Genomic DNA, 26,857 nt, shown 5'->3' on the forward strand with positions numbered 1-26,857 from the left:
GAGCATCCGGCGTAAAAGCTGATGCCAAATCAATGTGCGGAACACGTTCCGCTGTGGCGACCTCTAAAGGGACAAGCTGAAAGCTGTCGATCTTTTACCATCAAGAAATTTGAGAAGCAGATGTGATTCTGTTTTTTATATATATATATATATATATATATATATATATATATATATATATATATATATATATATATTTTTTTTTTTTTTTTTTCAACATTCATTTAAATATAAGGGTTTGGAATAAAGACTCATTATTGAATGAATTAGAAAATTATTTTTCTTTGTTTATTGTCCGATTAAATAAATGAAATCCTTTGATTTTATTTCTGACACGTTGTCCTCCATACAGCCTGGACACCCACACATGTCCTCTGTATTACAGTTAATATAAATAATACATTTAGTAAGTAAAATAAAAGCAGCAGTCACGCAGACATGGAGTTTTTAACACAGCAGAAATGAAATAAAACTCACAGCACACTGGCCCCTTATTTGTAATAAAAGTATTAATTTACAGGAAGATAACTGGACATCAAATCACAGCTCAGTAAAATTTACACATGATATTGTAGATTGTTGCATTTTAAAGAATTTAAGCAGCTGACTATTAAAACATGACACTAGCTAAAATCAGCCATTCAGTTTCAGCTTGTTTCCATTTTATTTCTCTGACGTCTTACATTCAGTAGAAATGAAGGTTAAAAAAACACAACTTCCTCATACACAGAAACTAAAAAGCTCCCTTTCATCTAAATGAGGTAAAAATTAGAATAAAACATTAATTATAACGGGAGTAAAAAACACAATGAGCAGTAAAATGTTGGCTTTAAATCATTCAGGAGAACATGAACAGTTACAGTACAGTGCTTCCCTCCATTAATCCACATGGATCCCAAGTGACACATAAGAAATCCAGTGGAGCTGCACATCAGTGTTCATTAAGTGCAAATCCTAAGTGAGTGAAAATAAACCATAAATAAAAAAACACTCAACACTAGCTGTAAACACCAGAAATCCAAGCATTAGATTCGTTCATCAGCCCTGTGTGCAGCATGCTGGACCTCATTTACAGAATGTGTATGTTTCTAATCAGCTGAAACGTTTGTGCTCCGGTTACAGACGGACACGACTCTACGGAAGCTTCTTTACTACCACACTAAGACAAAACACAGTAACTACTAATCTGTCAAAACTGAGCTAAGACAAGAAATCTTTCCATAAAATGACTGTAGTGTACTATGAGTGATAGTGAATTTGGAGCTCACAAAGGAACAGGCCGCTGAACTTTTCTTTTTTAATATCTAAATAACGGAGCTTGTTCTAACGTATAAAACAAAAAGGCTAAACCAGCCCAGCTTAGCCGCTACTGCTACAGCCCTGAGCTCAGCAGAGGACATTTTTAAAATCCACTGACTTCTGGGTAATTTGTGCAATAAGTCCTATGCTGTAGTTCCTGCTGTCAGTCTTTGCATGGCAGCGCGTCTGAATTCCCAAAATTCATTTAAACATCACCTGACACTGTGCAGGCCACTTTAAACCTAACAGCACTTCATCTCACGCAGCCTTCTGGGCTCTTCCAGCAGAAAGACTTCATACATATTGATGACAGTGTGGCTGCAGGCTCATCCTCCCTCGTGCAGCCAGGATGCAAACAAAGGGGAGCAAAGAGAGAATAGGGAACGAATGTTGCACAAGCTGAAGCACAAGTAGTCGTTAATTAGCACTATTTGTTCTCCTGTGTGAAAACCCACAGGAAATACACTGTTCATTTAGAACCGAGAGGCAGAAATGTCCAGTGTCCTACAGCGGGCGGCCTTGTGGACAGCATAATGACATTTACAGTTCTGTAGTTATTGCATGATTCAAGTGGACATGTTGGACCCGGTGTCCTGTCTACAGCAACAAATGTGTTTGCTGGCATTGAGGCCGTCTCAGGAAGAGACGATAAATTATTCATACAGTAAAAAAGCCAAAGCAGGTAATTGGGCTGTGAGTGTGCAGAGTGTTCTGCTGTTCCAACGCGAATCGAAATGCAAAAATTCAAACAGAGGCAACAGAGGACGACGTGGCTCAAGGTCGATCAGTTCACTCTGCAGGCATTTATCGTCCCTGCAGGGCATCTGGAGAATGGAGAGCAATTTCAGTGAGTGGAAATATGGTGCTTTAAGGAGAGAGAGGGAGAAAACACACACACACACACACACACACACAGTGCTTACCTCCTCCTCCTCCTCCTCCTCCTCACCAGTCACAGCAGCAGAGGAAGGAGCAGGATGACCCCTCAGGCCCACGGAACTTGCCAGAGCTGGGCGTGTCCATGCATTCAGCGATGAAGGCGTGTAGATCGGAGACACGTACCTGCTCCTGGGTTTGGGCCTGTGGGAAGACGACATACACGAAGCAGAACGGAGTCACAATCCACTCTGTACGTAGCTGCACAAACACTCACCGTTATCTGATCCACCATCAACACGATGGAGTTCATGTTATAGTAAGTGTAGAGCTGCAAGTGAGGTACAAAGCAGCAAATAGCTCTAAATCTAAAATAAATATATGTCGTACTTTTATAAATACTCTGGGTCTATATCCAACCATATGTGCACATGTGGACTGAAGTCAGTGCTGTTAGCACGAGTGATAATCCAGAGTTTACCATGATGGTGTCGTAGGCTCCGGTGATGAGCGCGATGAAGAGGGACAGCACCATGTAGATGAAGAGGGAGATGAAGGTGTAGAGGTAGACCTGGCTGAAGATCCACACCAGAGAGCTGCTTTGCTCCATCTCAGCGAACGTGACAAACATGTCGTCTCCGTTGATCAGAGAAAACAGACACTCTGACACCATGGACAGGGAGCGAAACTGTGGGGGTCAAGCGAGGAGGTCACTGAAGCTAAACGGCTGACGGTCTGAATACTTCCTGTTCTATTTTTAGATACGGACACTTGAACGTGTACTTCCTGTCCCAATGACTCGTGCCGGTGTACGGTACCTTGGTATGATACGGTCCCAGCACAATCCACCCGCAGAAACAATAACCCAAATAAATAGCGGCCGCACAGCAGCAGAAGCGGATAACGTTGGGGAAAGCGGCTCTGAGGGTCACGATCAAGATCTGCGGGGAAAAGGAGGAGAAGCACGGCAGACACACAGGAAGAGATTACAAACATGATCCTGGCAGCCAACTTCTTCATTCTTTGTGTGTGTGTGTTTCGTGTACATTGTATTTCTGGAAGAAGCTGAGGTAGCGGATGACTCCCACCCACACCAGCAGAGTGGAGGTTCCCAGCAGGATGCTGCACACGTCATACGATGACAGATTCTACAACACAACAGTGGCTTCATCAGTGACCGGAAGCTGTGGTGCCAACATCTCAGAGACAACACCAACACGCGTCGCTACCTTTGACTCGATGCCGATTTTGATGAAGCTGCCGACGATGGTGAACATGTCGCTGACAATGAGCAGAATATACCAGCCGTTGATGAACTCCGTCCTTTCCCCCCAGCTCACAGAGCGGCCCAGTCTGTGTTTGAAGAACTGCACGTACTCCTGGTGGAAGAGAGCATCAGTGAGGAGACACAGGCCATGGTACCACGTTTTTAAATTAAGAAAGAAACTTCCAGAAAACCAAAGACAAACACACCCGAATCTGAACCAATAATTTACTCATCAATTTGCTCTTAATTGGAAAAGAATCCTCAGCGTGATGCTTTTTATTAAAAAAATCCTTCTTTTATGACTAGAAGTGCGTAAAGTTCTATCACTGTGAAAAATCCTGTTTAAATGGATGAACGTGGCATAATTTCTGGTGCAGAATGTGGTCACACATGCTGTGCACGGTGTAGCAGTCGGTGTAATTCTCACGTGCTGCAGGAGGACGCCTCTGAGGATGGAGCGGCCGCACAGCAGCAGAGACAGCAGGCAGACGATGGCCACCAGCACGTCGAAGAACTGCCGAGCGTAGCTCTCCGCTGATGAAGGAGGACAGGAAGGAGTGGATCAAGGACAATGACAGATAACACAGCTGGTATCGGGTGTCAGACGAGTGTGTTCCTCACCGTGTCCGGACACACTGGGGTCTTTACACTCCTTTATGGAGGCCTGGTTCTGCAGACGGATCTTCACTTTGCCGCTGTGGGCCCGGTTATCCATCACGATCTGAACCAGAGTCAACACACAAAACACGACATTTCCGCACAGCTGCATCTCTTAAAGTAGTTGTTAACCCTCTGATGCACCGTTTGTATTTTATTTTCACTAAAGCCACAACTGCAGGCGTCAAGTTTTACGTTGATTGGTGGTTATTACAGTGACTTTGACACGAAACATCAAGTAACTGCAAAGTTTAAGTTTGGGAGAATTTTGGCTCCGACTAGTAAAATACATCGAAGCTAATCTACTTTGAACTGACTCAGCTGATCATCATTTTGGTGATAACATCATGAAAACACCCTGCACCTTCACATAAAGGGAATTTGGGTGGAGACACATCCACAGAAAAGACAACAGGGTGGAAGAAGTTGGAGATTCTAATTGTCCAATTAACGAGGTGAATCACTAAAAGAGCAAATGGGGGAAAAAAACAGTAAAATACAGAAATACTTTTATGGGTCAAGTTCTATACATTAATTAAAAAGTATGTTGAATTAATTTCTGATGATGGAACATTTGTACTGGCTGAATGTGCATGAATGTTTTTGTTTTGCTCTTTTTGCTCTTTTGAAATAAGGAGATGCAACATGTGATGGGAAATGGCTCCATCCAGAGGTAACAAGTCTTAGAATATGATTTAATGAGCAGCAGTGCTGTGAATAGGTAGTAAAAAATAACAGGATACTGAAACAGGAAAAGTAAAAAGTAATTAAATCAGCGCTTAGACCAAACAAATTAAAAAGTATATTTATTAAGGTTATGCTGAACATTTGTTACTAAAGTTAAATTGTATTTAATCCTAACAAAAGTCCATCAGCGCACACTAACCTGGTAAATGGTCCTTTCTCTTTAATAAAGCTTATAGTTAGTTATAGTTATGCTGCTATAGGCTTAGACTGCTGGGGGACCCACCCCCCAATGCTCTGAGCTCCTTTCCTCCTCTTGTCCCTCTCTCCTCTCCTCTCACCACTGTATGTCATTAACTCTGTGTGTTCTCTCCCGTAGTTGTCTTTGTCCTCCTCTGTCCCCCTCTCTCTGTCCCTTTCTGCAGGTGTCCCCCAGCTTTGAAGCTGTGTGTCTTCCAGCTTGCAGCTACTGGTCCTACCAACCTGCCCAATGTTTTGTTGTTGCTTTTTGTTGCTCTGTTCTTTTCTCTCTCCCCTTTCCACTCACCCCAACCGGTCGAGGCAGACGGCCGTCCACCCTGAACCTGGTTCTGCTGGAGGTTTCTTCCGTTAAAGGGAGTTTTTCCTCTCCACTGTTGCCTATGACTTGCTCCAGGGGGAATTGTTGGGTTCTCTCTATACATCTTTATAATCTTGACTTTATTCTGTAAAGTGCCCTGAGATGACTTTGTTGTGTATTGGCGCTATATAAATAAAGTTGAATTGAATTGAATTGAAACCATTCACAAAACGATGGTGGAGCCACAGTGGAGACACTTTGATACATAGCCAGAAGGGAAGGGGAATTGAACCACTGACCCTGTGGTCCATGGATGACTAACTTACCACCCGAGCTACAGCCACCAACAAACAGAGATTTTGTGTTTATCTGAATATTTGTCTGTGTGTCATGAACCATTTCTGAGTATGAAGGCAGAACGGTGACCGTGATCTCAGTGAAATGACCTGAATTAATGCACAGTCAGAGCATCATTAGCCAATCAATTATCCTTTTTTATGAAATAAAAAAGGGAAATGTCCTCAGATTGACAGATGGATTAAAGAAGAAAATAAAACATCAGATGAGGGAAAGTATTCAACTTATTTTAAGCACCTGCAGAAACTCTGTGATTAACTTCAGCTGCATTAGGACAGAGTTCGGTCTCCTTCCTGTCACAGTTGACTCACCGTGATGCTGAAGGTGTAGCAGTCGGGGATTTCGTTGTTGATAATGGTCTGAATGTTGATGGCCTTCAGCTGGAAGTCAATGGTCACATTGATCAGCCTGCAGATGGAGACGTGAACGTGCAGAATTACAACAGTGAGTGAAAACAACAGTGTTTGTTTGTAACGCTGAAGAGAACAGACAGTGAATCTCACTTGTAAAACGTGAGAGTGAAATTATTGAAGTCCCTCCAGCTTTCTGGAGCTGAACTGGAATCAGGGGGATTCAGCCCGATGCAGCCTGGAAAAAACATAAAACAAAATATATCAGAAAAATAGACTAATAGCAGCTTTTATATATATATATATATATATATATATATATATATATATATATATATATATATATATATTTCACATGGGGAAGATTTATAATGAGCTTTTTCCACATCACATGAAGCCCAAACCACAACTCTGCACTTCCTCAAAGTATTTAAAATCCACTGCTGTCTCATCGGCGTCTGTTTTAGCCACAAGGTTTTATGTCTTGGCAGCCAAATCTGCCAAATCAGCAGCTGGATGCAAAGAAATAATTTCCCCAAAGCAGAGATACAGAACCACGTTTTTAGTGACATGAACTATTTGAAGCTTCCAAAAAGTAGGATGCAGTTATGGGGTATTTTGTACAACCCACCAAACTCTCCCAACGGCACCAGCCTACCCAGAATCCCTCATTTCAGACGGATGAGTATCACCTCCTCATGTCCCTAAAATCAGGCAAAAGGTGAGCAGACTTTGAAGTCGGTGTCAGAAAGCGTCAAACTAAACCAGCACTAAGTGTCACTGATGAGATGGTAACACGATCCGTGAGCTGTGATCAGAGCAGGTTACGCTTCAGACTGCAAAAAACATTGTTAGAGCAAAGGTGTGAGGAGGTAAAGGGGACGACATCACTGAGATATTAGAGAAGAGAGCAAATATGGCCATAAAACAATCTGATGTCAAAAACAGAATGTTATTTTAGCTTCAGGTTTATATTAAATGAAACCATTTCAAACCAGTGTGTTTGCTCCAGTGAAGATGTTCAGGTTTGTTTGTCTGCAATGTGCCACCAAGGAACAAATGTCTTTGTACAGCTGCTTTTTGACACGTGACGCTGACTCACTTCCTCAGTGGCCAAAGAGAAAAAACTTCCCATGGGAGCTAGTTTAACAGTTCAGACTGGGATGATGGAGAACTTCCAGAGACACAGTTGGACCCTGAAGCACAGATTTACTGCACTAACATTTAGTCATTTGACTTGTACTCACACACACACACACACACACACACACACACACACACACACACACACACACACACACACACACACACACACACACACACACACACACACACACACACACACACACACACTCAGTTGGGAGAAACAGGGGGACACTAAGACCAGTGGACTGGAGGAGCTGGGGATTGAACCACTATCCCTGCAGCTGGTGAGCAACCTGCCCCCTCAAACACACAGACCTTCAGAAAGGTCGTCCTACCTGTGACGACGTGCGGATCAATGTCGAAGGTGTCGTTGACGGGGTCGATGGTGCCCCTCCTGTACGACCTCTGGCAGAGCAAGAGCGCACTTCTGTTCACGCCCACGCCCGGGACGTATGCATACTGTCCCAGTGAGATCTGAGGCAGAGCCATGTACTGGGGGAAAGAGAAGAGTCAATTTTCCTCTGAAGTTCACTGCAAAATGCCGTTTTTCTCAACCATTCTTGTAGTTTAAACTGAAATAAAACCATCAATAACAGAAAGTAAGTATGTTTTTACAGGACTGAATTCATGGGAGTGTTGAAGAAACAAGTTGGAAATGGTTGAGCTCACACAGGAGGAAGAGGAAGTGCGGGACTGAACTTTAAGTTTGACGGAAAATTCAGAAAGTTTTCTAGGAAACTTGCGAAACTGTGTGTGTGCAGTACAAGAACTGGACAAAATGTCCCTGAGCCGCTGACTGCTGAGGTCCAGAGCAGACATACAAATAAATCCTCAAGACAGTTTGACAACATCTGTGCCGTACTCTCCAAGGCGAGGACATGTCCAAAACATGTCCATGAGGGAATCCTCATTTGTATCTGTCACAGTACAGACTGTACATTATGAGGTAACGGGCTGAGGACTGCGTCCTGCGTAGGGACAGACGTTACTCTGATTGACTTACTGGGACAATAAACACCAGCTTTTCCTACTCGAGTGTTTGCCTCCTACACCCAGACCCTCCCTGCTGCGTGTTGCGTGTCCGGATCCTGCAGGAGAAGAAAGAGAAGCATCTTTTTCACTGTACCTGCTCGATTGCAAACTGGATGTGGCTGTACATCTCCGTCTGCGTGTAGACGGCCTGCGGAGCGTCGTCCTGATAACCTTTCAGGAACAGGTGTTTGAAGGCTGCCGTGTTTTCCTCTTTGAATGTCACCACCATCTGGTTGCTGAGCCCGAACAGCACCAACTGTGGGGCAGAGACAAAAGCAGAGTGGTGGGAACAGTTCTCAGGTTCGGAGGTTGTGGGCTCTGAGGTTTTAGACTGAGCTCTACCTGCACAGTCACTATGATGATTTTGAGCAGCTGCAGGCCCAGTTTGAAAGGCTTTCGCCCTTTGGCGTGATACTTGTCGCACGGGCTCATGAAGAAGTACTTGAGCTTCCGCCTCAGGGCCTCCTCCTCTTCCTCCTGCTGCTGCCGGAGCTCAGAGCCCACGAGGCCACAGGGACGCGGGCCCACGGCTCCAAGAGGGTCCTGGGATCCATAACGGGCCACAGAGGAGAGCAGCCCATCCTTCTCTGGGAAACACACAGACACATGGTGATTTGAGGTCAAAAGCTCTGACAAATTCCAGCTGCTCTCCACATGTGTAGCTACAGAGGCATCCGTGTGGAAACACACCGGAGAATAATCAGAAAGTTCTGACATGTGCAACGACAAATATTCTAAACTAACAGCACTGGGCTGAGATGCAGGCGACCGTGGGTTCGAATCCCAACCCACCAGATCTGGCCCCGCCCACCAAGAGCGACTGACACCAAGAGCCACCTTGGTGCCAGTCGCGAGCCCGGAGAAAATGGGAGGGTTGCAGCAGCAAGGTGCCAAATCAACGTGCGTAACATGTCCCGCTGAAACCTGAAGGGACGAGCTGAAAGTCGCTGACTAATGAGGTGGTGAACAAAGAAAAGAAGCTTTCCACTTAAGAGCCAATTAATATTGCGTTTGTTCGGTGTGAGATACGCCAGATGGTTCTAATATGAAATCTCAGCACTAAATACCCACTGGTGGGAACATCTGGTTACAACAATGAATCGGAGCACAAAGAATTCATTTTTTTGGATTTTAGGTTAATATTTCTAATAATAATGATTTGTTTGAGTCTCAAGTTCAGTCCGTTGAACATTATAAATTCATTTCTAATCAAACGCCCTCTGACTCCTTCACACAGAGCAAACGCTTACTCAAGAGAACCATCTGCCTCATACGTGGGGTTGAGACTCTCATCATCACGCGTTGTGATATGGATTTTAGCTTCAGGCCCAGTGGGAGATAACGCTGACATCCACAGGGTTGGTCTGTCAGACTTTGGACGTTCAGTCAGACTAACTTTCTGACAGCTCCACAGACATATGACAAACAAAACTGCTCACTGCTTTTATGACGGGCAATAAAGGATGAGATGTGGCAAAGGTTAAAAAATAAATAGCTTTTGTTAAAATATGTAGCACATAAGAGGCACTTGCAATAAATAAAGGCTGTAAAATCAGCTGCTCTCAGCTGCTTCCTGCTTTAGAAAGTTTCTCAGATGACAAAAAGCAGATTTGGAGGCAAACTCTCTCCAAGCATTTGGGTTTGAAATGTCCCATGTGAGGACTTTTATTTAGTCATATTTAAAATCCCCCTTGTCATCAGAAAACTCTGCCTTTCACGTGATTGTAGAGGTTTTGCTTACTGTGAAGAAGCATCTAAAAGAGAAGCAGGTAAAAATACTGCTAAACACTTCAGTGTGAGCCTGGAATCTTTAAAGGTTTAATCCTGCAAACACACACACACACACACACACACTACGGAGGGTGCTGTATAAATACTGTATTTCTACCTTCAGAGTCTGAACAGATTTAGAGTTTAAATTTGATTTGTCAGACAAAATGCAAAGTGAAGTATTGAAAAGTACTTCTCAGTACAAATATTTAACGTTGGTACTTGAGTGAACGGGCTGCACTGACTAGACCCCAGAAACAGGTTCTGTATTCAGGCGGCGACGATGATCCATCAGCATCAGATCTACTGGGTCCAGCAGCCCGTTTGCGGATCCATAAGAACGATATGAACCATGAGCCCCCCCACTCCCACTCCCACCCCCACCAGACAGAGAAACACAGCGAACCAGAACGAACCTGTGGCTCCGGTGTCCTGCACGCTGCTCGGTCCTGACGATGCCATGATGGTTTTTCCTTCTCGCACCGGGACGTTATCGGTCCAAACACCAAGCGGACGGTTGGATCACGTCGGGCTCCATCACAGACACATCCGGGACCGTCGTTGTTGCAGCGTGTGGATGACGCGCAGGTAAACACACATGTAAACACGTAAAGACCACATCCGGTTAATGTGCTGCGTCACTGCTGACGCCATGTTACGCCGGGGTTTGGTTGTGTAAACGACGATCAATCTATATCACAATATATACAAAAAGTACTGCTTGTTTATATTTTAAGATTTATCACCTTATTAAAAAATACTGTTATTTTAAAAATAAAAATATATAACATTTATATTTTCAATATCAAATTAAAATAGTTATAAGTTTTTAAATAAAAACATCCTTATTATGAATAATATAAAAGCTTGAGGAAAAAAATGTCTTCCTTTTCGAAATTAGTACAAGTTGTAGTTGTGCCTTCTTTTTACTATTATTTTCATATTTATTGTCATTAAAAAATTAATCAAAGTCAGACATTAATGTACGTAAGCGGAATTTGCAGTCAGTCAATCAAGAGAAATGAAAACAAATTTAGAATTTGTTTATTCAAATAAAATAAAAAAGAGTAAACCTTATAGCTTTTTGTGCATATATGTGTGCATATAGTCACCATATGCAGAAAACGTACAGTACTATGTTGTGATAGAATAAATAAATCGGAGGTGATTATTTAACAGTATATTGATGCCTCATCATGCAGTACAAAATTTGTATTTTATATAATATTAATATGTACAATATGTGTGACAGTATACAAACATGATTTAATCGGAAGTGAGTAATTAATTATCAACCATACTGAATGCTGTAACAAGAGAAAGCAAATGTGATTACTTCATAAAATACTTATTAACAATAAATCATATCAGCCACTTTAAAATGCAGTAAGGCAGGAGAATACACTTAGAAACTATAATATCACTGTCACTTCATACAGAAGATAAACAGTTTCAGACAGAAAATACTAATTTAAATGTCGTTTCCTGTATTGTAAATATATTTCTGATATAACCGCTTTGCGGTTGTAGAGTCAGGGAGTTATGGCGGTTGCGATTGTGGATAAATCTCCAGCATTAGGCGGATCCCCCGCACCAACATGGCGGCCATGTGAACGCATGGCAGCAGTGAACAGCAAGACTGTACGAGATCGGTAGGTAAACATTTTTAAACCAATCAAGCCGCAGCTCCCTGATAGTCAGGTGATCTCCAGCACGTGACTGCTGGCAGGTAAACAAAATGGGACTCGTTCATCCTGTCAAATCTTTATTTAGTTCCAACACATACGTAACGAGAGAAAGTCACAATAAAACAGCATGTACACATTTTTAAAAAATGTTTTTGACTTGGCACAATCAGTAACATGCAATGTTTTCATTCATAAAGTAGCGAGTTTTAATTTTTATTTTCTTTTAAAAAGATACAGTGACATCACAGAAGAAGATAATTTACTCGATTTAAATGTATATGTATGTGTTTTAGTTAATTCTAAGTGAAATGTAAGGGCAAGAATTATACAAAACACATGGTGATATCTTTAAATTGATATTCCACGTTTGAAATATGGGAGGTTTGCGTCAGGAAGGACATCCAGCGTAAAAACTGGGCCAAATCAACATGTGGACAATGATCCGCTGTGGCGACACTGAACTCACGGGATAAACCGATAAAAAAACTTTTTATACGTTTCCAGCTGATATTTAATGTGGTGATGACTCAGATTTCGATGTCATTAACAGTTTTATTTGGTATCAACAGACAAATAAAAGGTGCCATCAACATGTGAAATCCTCTACCTGGCGCAGTAGATCAGAGAACCCTGATTTCTCTGCCCTGCTGACATATAAGCAGGTTTCTAATCCGATTTTTACAGCATGTGTAGCACCAAAGTGTGCAGACAGGGAGAGTAGTCAGTGGAGCGTCTGGAGTACACACACCGTCCCATTACCTTTATACAGGTCGTCCTGTGAACAGACACTTTGTCCAACACAGTTTAAATCTATGAGCCAAGCTTCCAAAATAAGTCAGAGGTAAAAGGAAACGTTGAAACCTGAAACCTGATTATTGGTTTAACCTGGTTTTCAGACGAGCCAGGTTTCTTCAATGGATGACACAGTCGTGGCTGATTCACCAAAGAATCTTTGTCAGGTTGTGGAGGAGAAAGACGTGTGTAATGCAATACAATTCCTCCAGCTGGAATAAAATTGGACACACAACAATTACAAAAGGACTCCACACATGCACCAATCAAACATAGTAACAGCGTGTAGCTACAGCCAATTATTAATAGCAAAGAGGAAAAAGACACCAAGTTACAATAACTGTACAAAGTTGCTTGTTATTCACTGTTCTCCTTCCACTAACAGTTATTTTTGTTAAGCGATTCATCGTTCAGTCTATAAAAAGGTCAAAGTGCGTCACAAGGTTCCAGAGCGCAAATCACGTTATTTACATGTGGTGATGTGTTGGCCAAGAATGTTTAGCATCGTCTCTGAATGACTGGTGACGTAAAAAAAAAAAAAAGGACTGCAAACACACTTCATGAGGTACAACAGGTGTGAGACGATCCACGAAAACCTGAAGGACTGAACCGACTAGCTGTGGCCCAGTGCTGCTTTTATCTGCCATCCAGGGACTTGTCCCTGGTTATGACGGACTCGTTGAATTTGATCATGAGCGTGGTGCCTTTGTGCCAGTGGGCAGTGACTTTGGCGGGGAAGCCGCTGTGTGTGAGCACGGCCTCCACGATGCCGGCAGTGAAGGAGGCGCAGTTCAAGCTGCTGTTCTCTTTGGGCACGGAAATATAGGCGTTGATCAGCGGGTCCTTCTCTATGATGTAGTACGTCTTGTCGTCATCGTTGGCCTGCTCCAGCTTGTCAGCCTCCTTCCCAAACAGAGACCTCCACACGTTCACCTGAAGGAAAAGGTTTACAAGTTGAAGGTGAGCGACAAGGGAGAACATCTGTGTGAGCAGGAAACAGGTGACAGCGCAAGGAAGGAGGAGATTTCTGAGCAGAATGACACGTTTCCCTTCCTGCAGATCCAGAAGCTTTTCACTTTTGTCACACGCACTGCATCTTCAAGCCCAAACTTCAAGCAACAGATTGTCCGACGTTTCTGTTTTAGGGTGCAACACTGGAAAACCCCGGCTCACTGTCTGTTTCACAATGTTCCACTTCATGGCAGTACTATAGTAATGGATTATAGTAATACTTACAGTAACCTGGTTCTCACATTTGTTTCTGCTTGTTATGGCAGCATGACTCACGCATTTGTGCAACTTTGTGTTAGCTGCATTTTCGGTCTCACTTTTTTAAAATACCATGAGGCGTCGATTTACCGCATGTAGGGATTTCTGCTTTCATCCACACACTCCCCTCTGCTCCTTCCTCTGTCAGAGACGTTTGTCCTGCACGTGTTGTAAAAAGCTGGGTAGGACCTGGTTACATGCACCTGTCCCAATGCCGATACCAGTAACAGGCACGATGCCCTTGTGTACTTGTCCTCCTACTGAATAATTGTCTCCATTACCGCACTCAATACCATTTTAACAGTTTTAAAACTGACAACAAATGGAAAACTAAATGCTACCTCTGCTCTGCCAAAGTTCCAGTTACTAACAATCAAACTCTTTTTCCTCGGGATTATTTTGCATGTTTGATATTCACGACTGATCGGAGACAACTGAGCGGGATCTACGGTAAATGCAGCTTTACACGAAGTTTGCTTTGTTTTGTCAGTTATTTTACCTCCATAAACTCTCCCTCATCTTTTTTTCTTTTCGTTCATTCAGCAAAAGTCCCTCAGTTTATAAAAACATTACCATATTTGTTTGGGCAGAAGAACAGGCGAGAATTTGCGTTCTCATGGGATTTGCTGGACTGCATGGATTGATGAGAATTTTAATGCCCGGCAAGTTATACTAGAAGCAAAACTGTTCAGTATTCATATTTGCACTCGGTAAGTAGTGCTTGCAGGTGACTGTTTGAATTGCATTTGTTCCTGTGATATGGTGGCTGATGTGTTCTGTTGTGTTATATTGCAACAGGTATGTGTCCCATTTATGTCACCCCGCCCTAACCGTTGCCTAAAATTGAGGTAAGGTCCTTGACATTTGCTCACCTTGATGAAGAGCAGCATGTTTAGCACTTTGGTCTCCCTCTTCCCATTCTTCTCCCTCAGCACCAGCACGTCCAGCATGCTGGCTCCAACACTCTGGCCCATGTCTGAGAGGCGGGTCTGCAGCTCGGACACAGAGTACACTCGGCTCTGGCAGTACTGGACCATCTCCGAAAACAGCAGGGCAAAGGCACTGACGCTGACTTCGGTCTTGGGTCGGGTCAGGGGTCGCTCTAAGATGTTGGACTTCCCTCTGGTGAACCGCGTGTCCATTTTCTGATGGAGAGAGATGAAAGTCCTTCGTTAGCATCTGCTGATACAGATGTGCAGCTCACTAATTAATAATCTGGGCTATAAAGAGTAGGAAACAAATACATGTTATCTTGGCACTTGTGCCGCTCACATTTGTACTTATATATAATTACGAGCTCAAAGACACAAAACAGGAATCCTTAATTAGCTTACACATATCAAAAACCCAACATCTCGATCTGTCGTTGCACTTTAATCCCATTTTTTATTGTGTTGTATTGGGTTTTATTTAAGCAGATGTTTGTGTGGGTACAGCAGTTTGACAGACGGGTGCTGAAACCCTGTTCTCAGAAAAGTTGGGACGCTGTGTAAAATGCAGAGAAAAACTGTTCCTCAGCCCACGATCTTCTCTACAGTCTTGTCTGTGTGAGATTTCTCTCGCTGAATGACTGATGTTATGAATTGTAGATGCTAACGTTTTTAACTGTGCTTCCCAGATGCTTTTCCATATTACATAATAAAAATCATTTTTCCTTTATGTTACGCGTCACTAACAGTAACGGTAATGTCATAACATAGTTACTTAGTTACCGTTAGATGTATTAGTCATTCTCATCAACGGGCTTCATAAACCGTCTGTAATTAATTATTTAGCAGTACAAACAAAAACTACAATTATTATTAATTCCGGGTTTGACCTTTTCAAACCAACCATCAGCTGATCAGCATTTGTTAGCCACTCAGCGACAGATGCTAAGACTGTTCCTATGGAGAGAACTTCCGGTCAGCTCGTCCCCCAAAGAAAACAAATAGCATTAAAAAAGCAAACTACTGAACATAAGACGTGAGCTGCATCTCTGTTATAAAGCTCTTTGTTAACGAACCAACCTCGCTGAAGCTGGATGTCCAGTTTCTGATCTTCTTCGTTTGCTGTTTATTTCCGCTATTTTTCTTCTTCTTCTTCCTCTTTATTGGCAGGTCGCAAACAAACAAACACAGGCCACATAGCGCCACCCAGTGCTGAATCAGCGGAGGTCCAAGTGGTAAAAACCATTCAACAGCAACTTCTCTTTCTGTGGCCAAAGGATTTTTTCATTAATTCAACAGGTCACAGTCTCAATTCACCAGGATGCTGAATCCAGCTGAGTCTGCAGACAGATGCAGTACAGAGCAAATGTTGAAGTCTGTGGGTTTTACTTACTACACACACATACACACATCTACACATTTTGCACAATTCTGTGTCCGTTTTTTACACAGTTAGTGCCTGGTTTTGGTTGGTTTGTCCCTTTTATATATACATTATTTTTAAGTTGTCCATTATTTTATCATGTTGCGTATTTGTTTGAGATAATTTTGTGTCTTTTAACTGAGACATAACTGGCCTGTGCCTTGTAAGGCTGGAAAGTAATCTAACCAGTTGAAATGTTACATCTAAGCTGTTAGTCAACACTTTCAGCACATCTTAAATGTTTCATGATGGCTCTCAGGTCTCTTCAGTCTGCAGCAGACCAGTCTCATGTCCCTGCTCCTGAGAAGCCCCCTCCTCCATGGCTGCCCCCACCAGGCTTCACCACAGAGCTGCTATTAGCAGGTGATGAGCAGTGTCTTCTGTCTGACCTGTGCACCGTAAAGCTGCTGAGCTGGTCGTCCAAACTTTAGTTTCGCTACACATTTTATATCCAGAATCATGTTTGCACAGGAAAAAAAACCTCTTTACATTTAAAAATATTTAGTTCATCTGTTTTAGTCACTGCACCTCCCTCTATAGAACTTTATCATCACTGAGAACAGTAATAACTAATTTAACTCCTTTACATTCCCAGTTCCACTTCCTGTTCTTCCTGTTCTTGCTGTCACGTGACTCGGTGATCCTTGATCTGTGACATTCAATCTCAGCAGTTTGTGACACGGGATACTTCACCAAGGTCTGAGTGTGCACATGCAGCCCTCAGTGAAAATCAGATATGAATAAATCAGCATGCAGATGGGTTCCTGTCCCTGCTGCTCTGCACACACGTGATTCATGGTTTTGGGAGTTCCCCAGTTCTGTGTTTTCTGCACGTTAACGAGAACATTATTGCCTCAGAGAGGAGTGCCAATGATTTGTATAGCGATGCAGAGTTTGCTGCTGGCTGACCATATTCCCACCAGGTTTGTTTCACAAGCAGCAGCCACATAAACACTACTAAGATTTGTTGCAGAAGTTGTGAATTTTTAAAAAATATCCAGGTCAGTCACATCCACAGTGTGTGAGGCTGCAGGAAGACCCTCAAAGGTTAGGACAGAAGAATATACGCTGGCCACAGTGCAGATGCCCGTTTCCCACATTGCTCAGTCGGCCACACCACCTGATTAAACGCAGGCTTATCTACAGTATGTGTACAGCTGTTACATAACCAGCCACTGACGCTGCACGTCTATAAAAGTCAGCAACAACAAGGCAACAGGCGTTTGACGTTCGGAGCCGCTCAGAATGGATCCGGGCTGCTGGACATTAACTCTGAGCCTCACTGTGCTCTTTGCCAGCACATATACACAAGGTAAGGACACGTGTTTCTCTCTTACACTGGGATTTTCTATAGGTTATGGTCGAATATGCTCAGTTATCAGTTTATTAGAAACACCAAGGCCTCGTGCAGGATGGTGAGAATGTTCAGCTTGTTCGGAACTGAATTCCCCTTTGGGATCATTTTAGACGCTGTAGTTTGTGCTGAACAGCACCTCATTATACTTTTGGATTTATTTTTATGAATAGTTTGCAGTGGAATTTGTTAAAATCCTTATGATTTGGAATAAACCAAAACTCAGGAGTAGTGAACAGGATGATCATTGCAGGCAGAGGAGAGAGGAGAGTTTTCTTTGCTGCATTTTACAAAAGCTTCAAAGCAAATCAAATTTTATTTATAGTCCCATATCACAAATTTAACGGTTTAATCACTTAACAACATCACCTTTAAATTAGACCAAAACCAATAAACTTTAGTGTTCGTCACATTTTACAGTGCAAATATGAAATAAATTGACAGTAAATATTTTTTACTTTAAAAAGTTGCATTTCTCTGATGGTTTTATTGTCACTACTAGGTACAGGGTCCATTAGTAAACAGCACAAATTAAATGAATGTTGATGATTCTGCACAGTAACTATAGTCGATATCAGCTTTTTAAAGTGGTTCTCTCTTTGAATCTGTACATCAATTAAAATGAAAAAGTTCTATAGTGTTTAAATACTTTGTTTTGATCAGGAAATAAACTTCTGACTGCAGTACTGCTACTTTCAGACTTAAAGCCAATTTTTACAGCAAAGATTTTTACATGTGAAGAAAGAATTTAAAGTGGTACTTTTACTTGCAGTGAAATTAATGTAGTATACTTCTGCTGCCTCTTCTTTAAAAAATATTTAGTGAAAACTATGTTTACTCATCTTTGTCAGCTGTGCAGATTTACTACTGTCCACTTTCTCTACTGACAGCTGCTTCAGCATTTATCAGCTGATGACATTTTGTACTAATAATCCTGAATTTGACACAACTTTCCATGGAACACGAAAGACCTGATTAACCTCAACAAATAGCACTTTAGCTCATTGTTACATGTGGCCGAGCACAGAGTGGCTGTGGTTCAGTTCGGAGGCTGTCGTGCACGACTTCACAGGCAGTGCACAAACACGAAAGTGAAAGAGTTACTTACGTAAGAGTGCATGAATATGATCAGAAAAATGATATAGTTTAAAGGAAAAGAAAGTCTGTGAAAGGATTAATTTTCAGGAGAAATACCCAGAATCCTCTGTTCCCCCACCAGGTGTGTTTAGGGTGCAGGCTTTGGCTGTAGGGGGGTGAAAATCGTGGTTTGAAGTTGTGTATTTTCTGCCTCCAGCTTCGTTATCTGGCCACATGGATGACTTCATCACAGCCGTGCAGCAGGTGGAAGACAAGGCCCCTCACCTGGAGCCGGTTGCGGTGTTACAGATGCTCCGCAGGGCAGCCGGTATCAAGGATGCTGCCGTTCAGCCCTTTCTTGGTGTTGCAAACTCTAGTGGTCCTGAACTGGATGCTGCTCTCAGGGAGTACATCAAGAATTATGTGCATCACAGGGTGACTGACGGTGGCACGGAGGAAGGTGTGGTTCTGACCCCCGATGGCACCACTGTAGCCTTAAGACCCCTGCTCCTGGGGCTGGAGGCTGGTCTCCTCTCCAGGTCTAGAGGGCGAGTTCGGGGCCTGTACCAGCTCACTCTGACTAATGATCTCAGCCTCTCTCTGAGCTCTCCTCTCACCCGGCGTCTGGGATCTGATGGCTGCTGGGACAGCTTGACCTCACCTCGAGTCTTCACTCTATCAGACGCTCCCTCTCTGCTCACCACCGCTCAGGTCAACGGGGGCATGGACGGTGTGGTTCTGGGGATGGAGGTCACCGCCAGGCGTCCCGCGAAGCTCAGCCGTCTGCTGAAAGACTACTACCGCCACCAGCTGGGGAAATCCGGCCTGGATGCGGCCCCGCGCCTCATTAGCCGACGTCGTAGGGACAACTTCAGAGAACTGGTCACCGCTCCAGAGCTGATCAGAAAGGTGGTGAAGTCAGTGGAGCTGCAGCGGAGGCTGACGAGGCGATCGAAGGAGAGGAAGCAGCTGCTGGCTGCGGTGAAAGAGGGAATGAAAGAGTTTGTGCACATGTACATGGGTGAGCACGAGACAAAGTGCACAGAGGAAGTGAAAGGATGATAGATTTAGGCAGAGCTGAAAACATTAGAGGTGGAAGAAATAATCAGATCCCAGTGAAAAATGACCCAAACAAAAGTCCTGCATTTTCTCCCTTAGTTAAATTATGAACAGTAGCTCTAATCAGATTAGACTCGATTACAATACGATTCAAACGACAACAAAATTACAAAAACATTTCCAAAAGAGGCACAATGTGTCCAATGACTTCCCATGTCTGTGTCTATGTACCTGTGTTCTCATTATCATCAGTACAATAAAGTACTATGCTCTCAGAGAAAGTACACTAAAGTTACTCAGTTAACCAGCTACTAACCAGCTCTGGCTGCCTTTCAGATTGCCCCCCCATCATACCTCGATGCATGTGGGGTGCAGAGGCGTACAAAGGGACCCCCACCAACCTGTCTCTTCCTCTCTCCTTCCTGTACATCCACCACACCCACACGCCGGGTCAGCCCTGCCTCAGCTTCCAGCAGTGCTCTGCAGACATGCGCTCCATGCAGCGCTTCCACCAGGTGGACCGAGGCTGGGACGACATAGGCTACAGGTAAACGCCCTCCGACACAAACACCGACACGGTTGACATTGTGCAGCAGCTAAGCTCCTCTGGGCTCCTGCAGCTTCGTCGCTGGCTCCGATGGGTTCATCTACGAGGGCCGAGGCTGGCACTGGCGGGGCGCTCACACCCTGGGGCACAACTCTGTGGGCTACGGCGTCTCCTTCATCGGGGACTACAACAGCAGCCTGCCGTCCCAGCATTCAATGGGGCTGGTGAGGGATCAGCTGGCGGCCTGCGCTGTGGGCAGGGGCCGGCTGAGCGCCAGCTTCACCCTGCAGGGTCACAGACAGGTGGTGAACACGGCCTGCCCCGGAGAAGCTCTGTACCAAGAGATCCAAGGCTGGAAACACTGGGGGGTAAGCAGGAGAGCTGAGATTAATCGGTTGATTATTTTCCGATTAAGCAAGTTTTCATTTTCCAATTAATCATTGAAACACTTAATTTGCTCAATAAAGATGTAAATTAAATCATTTTTTATATATCAATATTTTGTTCATTGACCTGCTCTTTAAACAGAAACTAGATCAGTCTTTACTGGTGATCTGTGTTTTACAGACCAGTTCATTGAAGTTAAAGAAAGTGATTCAATATACAACAGCAAAATAAGTCAAACATTAGCAGAGCTCCATGTTATGTCCGTAGTTCCTACGTCCTGGAACTCATCAACCTTTCACTAATGTAGAGGTGAATCTACGTCAATACGTACATTGTCATATCGTATGTACATGCGTGTACGCACGATTTCTGTTGACGCGTCCTCCCACCCAGAGGTTGGACACAGCTATAATTTGTTATGCAGAGGAATTGTGAAAAATAAAATGATCCTACGTTCTTTGAGCGTCACACATCACACAGAAGAAAACACTGATTCTCCAAAGATTCTCCTTCTAAACTGTCCTGAACCACATCAGAAGTGGACAGTAGAGAGACCTCAGCTCGTTGTCTTCAGTCTCACAATCAGGTCTGATCTGAAGCTGCTTCACTGCAGGAAACAGTGAAAGCAGAGGAAGTTGGAGGCGTTCTGGAGACGCTGTCTCAGGATCATGATCCAGACCCTCTAAAAGCACCAGGAACGGAAGAGAAGTCCTGACCTTGATCCAGCTGAAGGTGTTAGAGGAGAAGGAGGCTAAAATAATATAAAAAGGTTAAATGTTGCCGTAAAAGAAGCAGAGATCAGAGAAAACTCTAACATGGCCACTGCATCACTACACAATAATATATCAGACACAAAACAAGTACTTTTACTCCTTATGAGTGAGTACAATGTGCTGATTGAACTTGTTTTTATGTGTATTCGTTGTTATACTACTTGTTTTCCTTATGTCAGTGAGGTGAATACTTCACCTTTTCACTAACTTTATTTTCTTTCTTTCAGGAGGTCAAGAAAGAAAAACCATCAGCGTGACAATAAGACCAGCTGCACAATAAACGTTTGTCTCACTCTCAGCTGCTGCTTTCTCTTTGTCTCTTTTTACCCAAGCTGCATAAATATTGTGTGATTGAGAAAAGGTTTAGAAGCCGATGAGACTAATACACACATAAAAATAAAACCTTAATAAAACAATTAAAAGTGGCTTCATTTCAGGTTTTGTTGAACTAGCTTTACTAACTTTACTTAACACAGTAAACCAGAAGGTATCGTATACATTTCTTTTACTGCAGTTATCCAGAGCACGAACTGGTAATGTGCATGAATTTGTTGTTTACTTTGGTGTGTTGAGGTCTAAATATTCCCATTTTTAGCAGAATATTGTGACATGTCAATGTGACTTGTTTGTCAGCGGCTGGTCATTAGGTCAGAGCCTTCACTACTTTCCAGCAGAGGGAAAGAGACGTTTAATGGAAGCGTCAGCTTCGATAAGGACTGAGATAAGACTTTTACAAACAGGATGCTGTCTCTGTGTTTTGACCATGTCCACCAGGTGTCTCTACCGGGAACTACTGTCAGTAGTTACAGTAACCTGGGTATGTGGTTTGTCCTGTGGACGTTTCTTTCATTTCACACTTTGTTGCTGACTAAAGTTAAAAAGACTACAGGTACAAACACCACATGTCCACATCCCAGTGTTTCTGCACTTGGCTTCATCCACATTAGAACATTAATAAAACGGAAGCAGGTCATTCTTCTTCTACTGAACACACCTGGAGGACTGACGGCCAAGCCAGGCACACAAAACCACAGAAGAAGAAACTGTGCACTGTCTGTGGTTGAGCATTGTTGTTATCACCGTGTGAACAGATGTTTTTCTGCACTGCTGCTGCTGCAGACAGTCCTCATCAAGTTTAGTTGCTGCCCATGTTTTACTCAGACAGGCAATAAAACGGACGGTGGCTTTAAACCTGCAGTTGATGAGGACCAGAGACGGGGCTAAGGTGACCACAGAGACCCACACAGACTGTAGCTCCTAAAGTCACAGCTCCTATCAGACCTAAAACTCCACCAGCTGCTCCGCCACTGAGCAAAGTGGCCACACCAGCCCCGATCAGACCTGCAGCTCCCAACACTGATGCTGTGCTGCCAAGGGTTCCACTGATGTTGGACTTCTCTCTGAGTGACTCCAGCTCCTGGGCCTGTTTCTTCAGCTGCTCAGCACTTTGATCGAGGAGAGAATCAACTCCAGCAGATCATGTCCAGGGCTACAACGTTTTATAAAGGATTCATGAGGGGACATTTTAGGGGGGGGAGTAGTGTGTTTTGTGAGGATGTGCTGAGTTAGGACATGACAAGTGAGAGACTGGGGCTGCATCAATGTCCTGCTGGACGCTGCACCCTGCAGGTACAAGCTCATCGCTGTCAGGAGAAGCCAGAAGGGTAAAAAGTGTCCACATGATGTAGTCAGGACCATATGGGGAAGAGACGGTTATATTTGTTTAGGCCAAATGGGGATGGTTGTTGGAATTTCAAAGATGTCACTACAACATACAGTTATCTCTCACATAGTTTAACCAGAAACCCTTAAAGTCATTTTTGTCTTAAACTTTCACTTTTAGTAATTTCTTTCTTAGTTGCACAAAAAATTACAGCAGCCGGTTGATGACTTAAAGTTAACAAAGTCAAATTGCTTCAGTTGAGTCTGAGCTTATTTCGCAGCATAATGTTAAAGCTTTGTTTTCTGCTCATAGTTGCTAAAACTTCAACGTCACATATTTTAAAAAGAATAAACTCTGATTTTACCCTGAACTTGCATTTCACCTAGTTTTAGTTAGACGTGTCTGACATTGCTGTTTGTGTCACAGAGTTTCACAGAGTTTCACAGGCTGAAACAGAACAGAACGGACTGTTTGCTGGTGGTGGGGGTCTCTCCACTTTTATACCTTAATCCTTCATTATATTTGATAGTTTTTACATTTAAAGTATCCTAGAGAGTTGGGAAACAATGTCTGGAATTTCCAATCAGGCTTAGTTCCTCCAGTAACTGGCACTGATATTCAGTCACTGCTACCAGCAGCAGCAGCCCCCGTTTCTTAGTGCAGAGCTGTCAGTGTTGGGGGAACCGGGAGGTTTACTGAACAGGGTTTAGTTATATCTATTGTTATAACCCAGGGTGGAACGTGACTTATTTACAGGGCACTTTGTGTTGGCTTCATTTCCTGTCGGACTTCAGACGGACTTGGTCTGTAGTGATGGGAAGTTCGGCTCTTTTCAGGGAGCCGGCTCTTTTGGCTCAGCTCCCAAAGAAGAGCCGGCTCTTTCGACTCCTGAACGGCTCTTAATTTAGGATTTTTTATAGGCCTTTATTTTACCATAACTTTGCAAAAACTCATGGTTTGTTTGTTGAAAACCCTTTCATGTGCAGTGTTTTTATGAGAATCCTTATAATTGCCTAATTTTGTGCATTTATTCTGTTACAAAACCATTGTTTTGTTTAATATTTAATCAAACATTTTATTGCACAAATTAACAACAAAACAGCAAATAAATCCACAGAGCACGACACTTTGTCCTCTACTTGACACTCTTACTAGCTCCTCTGCCAGGTTTTCTGCAGTGTCTGTCTGTGAACTCAAAGCAGTCGAGAAGACAAGATGTCATCTTGTAATTTTCAGTGAAATGGCAAGTGACAGCCATGAAAGAGCAGGTGGTTCTGGAGGTCCAGCAGTCAGTTGTCAGGCAAACTGATGGAGCTTTTTTCACCCTTTCTTGCCATAATGCACATTCTGTGTCATATAGTTTAGATATTGTTGTTTGGGACAATGTTCTTCTACTGGATAGATAGATTGTATGTGGGATTTAAAGTTTTGACAAAACTTTTAAAACCTCTGTCCTCCACAATGGAAAAGGGTTGGAAATCAGTAGCTATCATTTTAGCCAACTCTTCATCAATGCTGTGCTGTTTGGGTGGGGTCATCACTTTGGGTATAAACTGGCTTACTTTGCTTTGAGTTACAGTAGGAGAGGTTATACACGATGTGTGGGGAAGCCTGTAGATGCTGCTGCACTTGCTGTTTTTTTTGGGATGAGACACACCAGGATCTGTAGATGTGTGCCAGCTTGCCCTCTCTCCTCTAACTGCACTGTAGGATGGACAGTTCTCATATGTCTATGCAGGTTTGTGGTGGAACCTGCTCTTAAAGTAATTTTCATCTTGCAGTGAACACACTCTGCTTTGCTGTTTCCATTGTCTTTAAACTGGAGCCAGATGCTGCTTCTCTTTCGGGTTTCACTCATAGTCTCAATTACGCCAACAGTACACACTCCCCTCACCGCTATCTGACAGACAGTTAACGCTGCTTCACTTCTTGGCACCCGACTCTCTGTTTTCACATAATGATCCCATATCCTCACATCTGATTGGCCGCGATGCCATTGCTGACCAATCAAAACAAAGTTCTGCCTAAAGCAGCGCTCGGGCTGAGAACTGAAGTAAGCAGCGAAAGGAAAAAAACTGGGAGCCAGCTCTCGCTCGATGCGAGCCGGCTCTTCTGATTCACTACAAAGCATCGGCTCTCAGAGCCGCATCTTTTGCTCATGACACATCACTATTGGTTTGACGAACGAGGCGGTTCCTCGGTAAATGGTCTGCACTTGCAAACGTTACTGTTTCATCCTTTAATGGCAACAGAGCCGATTAATAGACCCGGGAAATATTAACAATAATCAACATTATCTTGCGATAATCTTCTTTTCAAAGGCAGTTCAGACACATCTGTTGGATTAAAACACAGCACAACACATAGAGGAAGAGAGAGTGGTCGAGCGGGGTAGAGACTGAATGAAGAGAGCGAGCGCTGTTAACAGACAGACCTGAGAAATAAAACCTTATTTTCGGTGACAGTCGCGCACAAAGGAGGTTCAGGTCTTTCTGTTTTCTGTGAAGAACAAATGAACACACCTCCACCTCAGCTGGTGTGTGAAGCCCGCGGTGAAACAGACACTCAGACCCGAACCTGTGACAGAAAAACAATGAGGGGAAGTTCAGATCATCACACACTGCAGAAGCTTAAGAGAATCAAAAGCGCTTTGCAGCCTCATTTTCACAAAGTGGGTTAAGGGAGGTGAAAAGGCGGGTTACAGTTCACGCGGGGGGGGGGGGGGGGGGGGGGGGGGGTCTGCTCCATCTGTTAAAATGGAAATCTGTTAAAACCAAAATAGCAATGAAACCACCTGGGCTCAGGTAAATAAGTGAATAAAACACTTTAGCGATGTCCAGAAACAAACTCCCGTGTTTCTATTGTAAAACTGCGGGATTTAAGTCGATCTCGTGGTTGAGGTTCCACTTGTGTCCGACCTTCTTCTACTCAGGTGACCTCACGTTCTGCATCGCTGATGCTGAGCGTTAAGATTTTGGCTCCTGCTTAATGTTGCAGCATCAAACATAAAGGTCATTTTAACTAGAGTTGGAAAATGTTTTCTGAATTTCTATATTAAAAAAACCTTCACCTTAACTTGTTTCCCATCCATCACCAGCCTGTTTCTCTCATCTATAGAGGCAGGGAGCTGCAGCCAATCCCAGCCGTCAGCATCTAAAAGGCAGGACACCATGGTCACAGGGCTGATACCTGCTGAGACACACAGCCGTTCAATATTGTATGTTGCTTACTCATTTAAATGATTTTTCAATATGAAATCATTATAATATTAGAGCTTTAGCTCTAGTGTGCTGAGCATCAGGTCAACTATAACCTGCTATTATGATTGTGGAAAGAGAGGAAAAAGTTTACGTTATTACACTTTTATTACACATTTAATTCTGTGTATCAGACATGGACCATCTCACTATCAGAAATCACTGTGACCACTGTGGCAGGACTTTTAAAACTTGGCAAACACCTATAGTTTAAGCCTGTATGTCACCTAATGAGCCAAGTACAGGCCAGCAACTCAATGCATTCATGCTAAAGTTCAAAGTGAGCATCAAAATGGGAGGAAAGGTGCTTGAAGTGACTTTGAATGTGACACGGTGGTTGGTGCTGGACAGAGTATTTCAGATTCTGATGATTCAGGGGGATTTTCACACACAACCATGTCTAGGGTTCATAGAGAACGATCTGAAAAAAGAGCAAGAATCCGGTGAGCAGCAGTTCTCTGCATCACAATGTCAAGCTGATGCGATCTTTCATCATATACTATTTTTTTACTGCAGTTATCCATCCTCCCTTAGTCTGGGGTCATTTTCTTACCATTGCCCGGTTTTCACTTTTAGTGTAGTAGTGTAGTAGTAAGTATTTTATGAAGCTTTGTTACCTTTACTGAATCGCTGGACATTTCC

General features: G+C 43.3%; 3 protein-coding genes across 4 annotated transcripts; 1 reads left to right on the top strand and 2 right to left on the bottom strand.

Annotated features, from left to right (window-relative positions):
* Positions 1-1,083: 1,083 nt before the first annotated feature.
* Positions 1,084-10,612, bottom strand: mcoln1b (mucolipin TRP cation channel 1b). Its single transcript, XM_067477858.1, has 14 exons — positions 10,414-10,612; positions 8,570-8,814; positions 8,322-8,483; positions 7,531-7,687; positions 6,203-6,287; positions 6,011-6,107; positions 4,064-4,163; positions 3,870-3,976; positions 3,405-3,554; positions 3,222-3,323; positions 2,994-3,116; positions 2,657-2,863; positions 2,223-2,379; positions 1,084-2,123 (listed from the first exon to the last, which is right to left on the bottom strand). The coding sequence occupies exons 1-13, from the start codon at positions 10,457-10,459 to the stop codon at positions 2,245-2,247; spliced, it is 1,716 nt and encodes a 571-aa protein (XP_067333959.1). The 5' UTR covers positions 10,460-10,612; the 3' UTR covers positions 1,084-2,123; positions 2,223-2,244.
* Positions 10,613-11,749: 1,137 nt separating this feature from the next.
* Positions 11,750-15,885, bottom strand: LOC137100060 (trafficking protein particle complex subunit 5-like). 2 transcript variants are annotated; one of them, XM_067477666.1, is made up of 3 exons: positions 15,756-15,885; positions 14,619-14,891; positions 11,750-13,410 (listed from the first exon to the last, which is right to left on the bottom strand). In XM_067477666.1, the coding sequence occupies exons 2-3, from the start codon at positions 14,886-14,888 to the stop codon at positions 13,114-13,116; spliced, it is 567 nt and encodes a 188-aa protein (XP_067333767.1). In that variant the 5' UTR covers positions 14,889-14,891; positions 15,756-15,885; the 3' UTR covers positions 11,750-13,113. The 2 variants fall into 2 exon arrangements, with proteins under 2 accessions (XP_067333767.1, XP_067333768.1); XM_067477667.1 differs by lacking the exon at positions 15,756-15,885 and adding an exon at positions 15,566-15,701.
* A 1,307-nt stretch (positions 15,886-17,192) lies between these two features.
* On the top strand, positions 17,193-21,593 carry pglyrp6 (peptidoglycan recognition protein 6). Its single transcript, XM_067477665.1, has 5 exons — positions 17,193-17,410; positions 18,747-19,550; positions 19,925-20,135; positions 20,209-20,503; positions 21,523-21,593. The coding sequence occupies exons 1-5, from the start codon at positions 17,344-17,346 to the stop codon at positions 21,550-21,552; spliced, it is 1,407 nt and encodes a 468-aa protein (XP_067333766.1). The 5' UTR covers positions 17,193-17,343; the 3' UTR covers positions 21,553-21,593.
* Positions 21,594-26,857: the final 5,264 nt, after the last annotated feature.

Source organism: Channa argus, chromosome 15 (genome assembly GCF_033026475.1).
Source record: "Channa argus isolate prfri chromosome 15, Channa argus male v1.0, whole genome shotgun sequence".
NCBI lineage: Eukaryota > Metazoa > Chordata > Actinopteri > Anabantiformes > Channidae > Channa > Channa argus.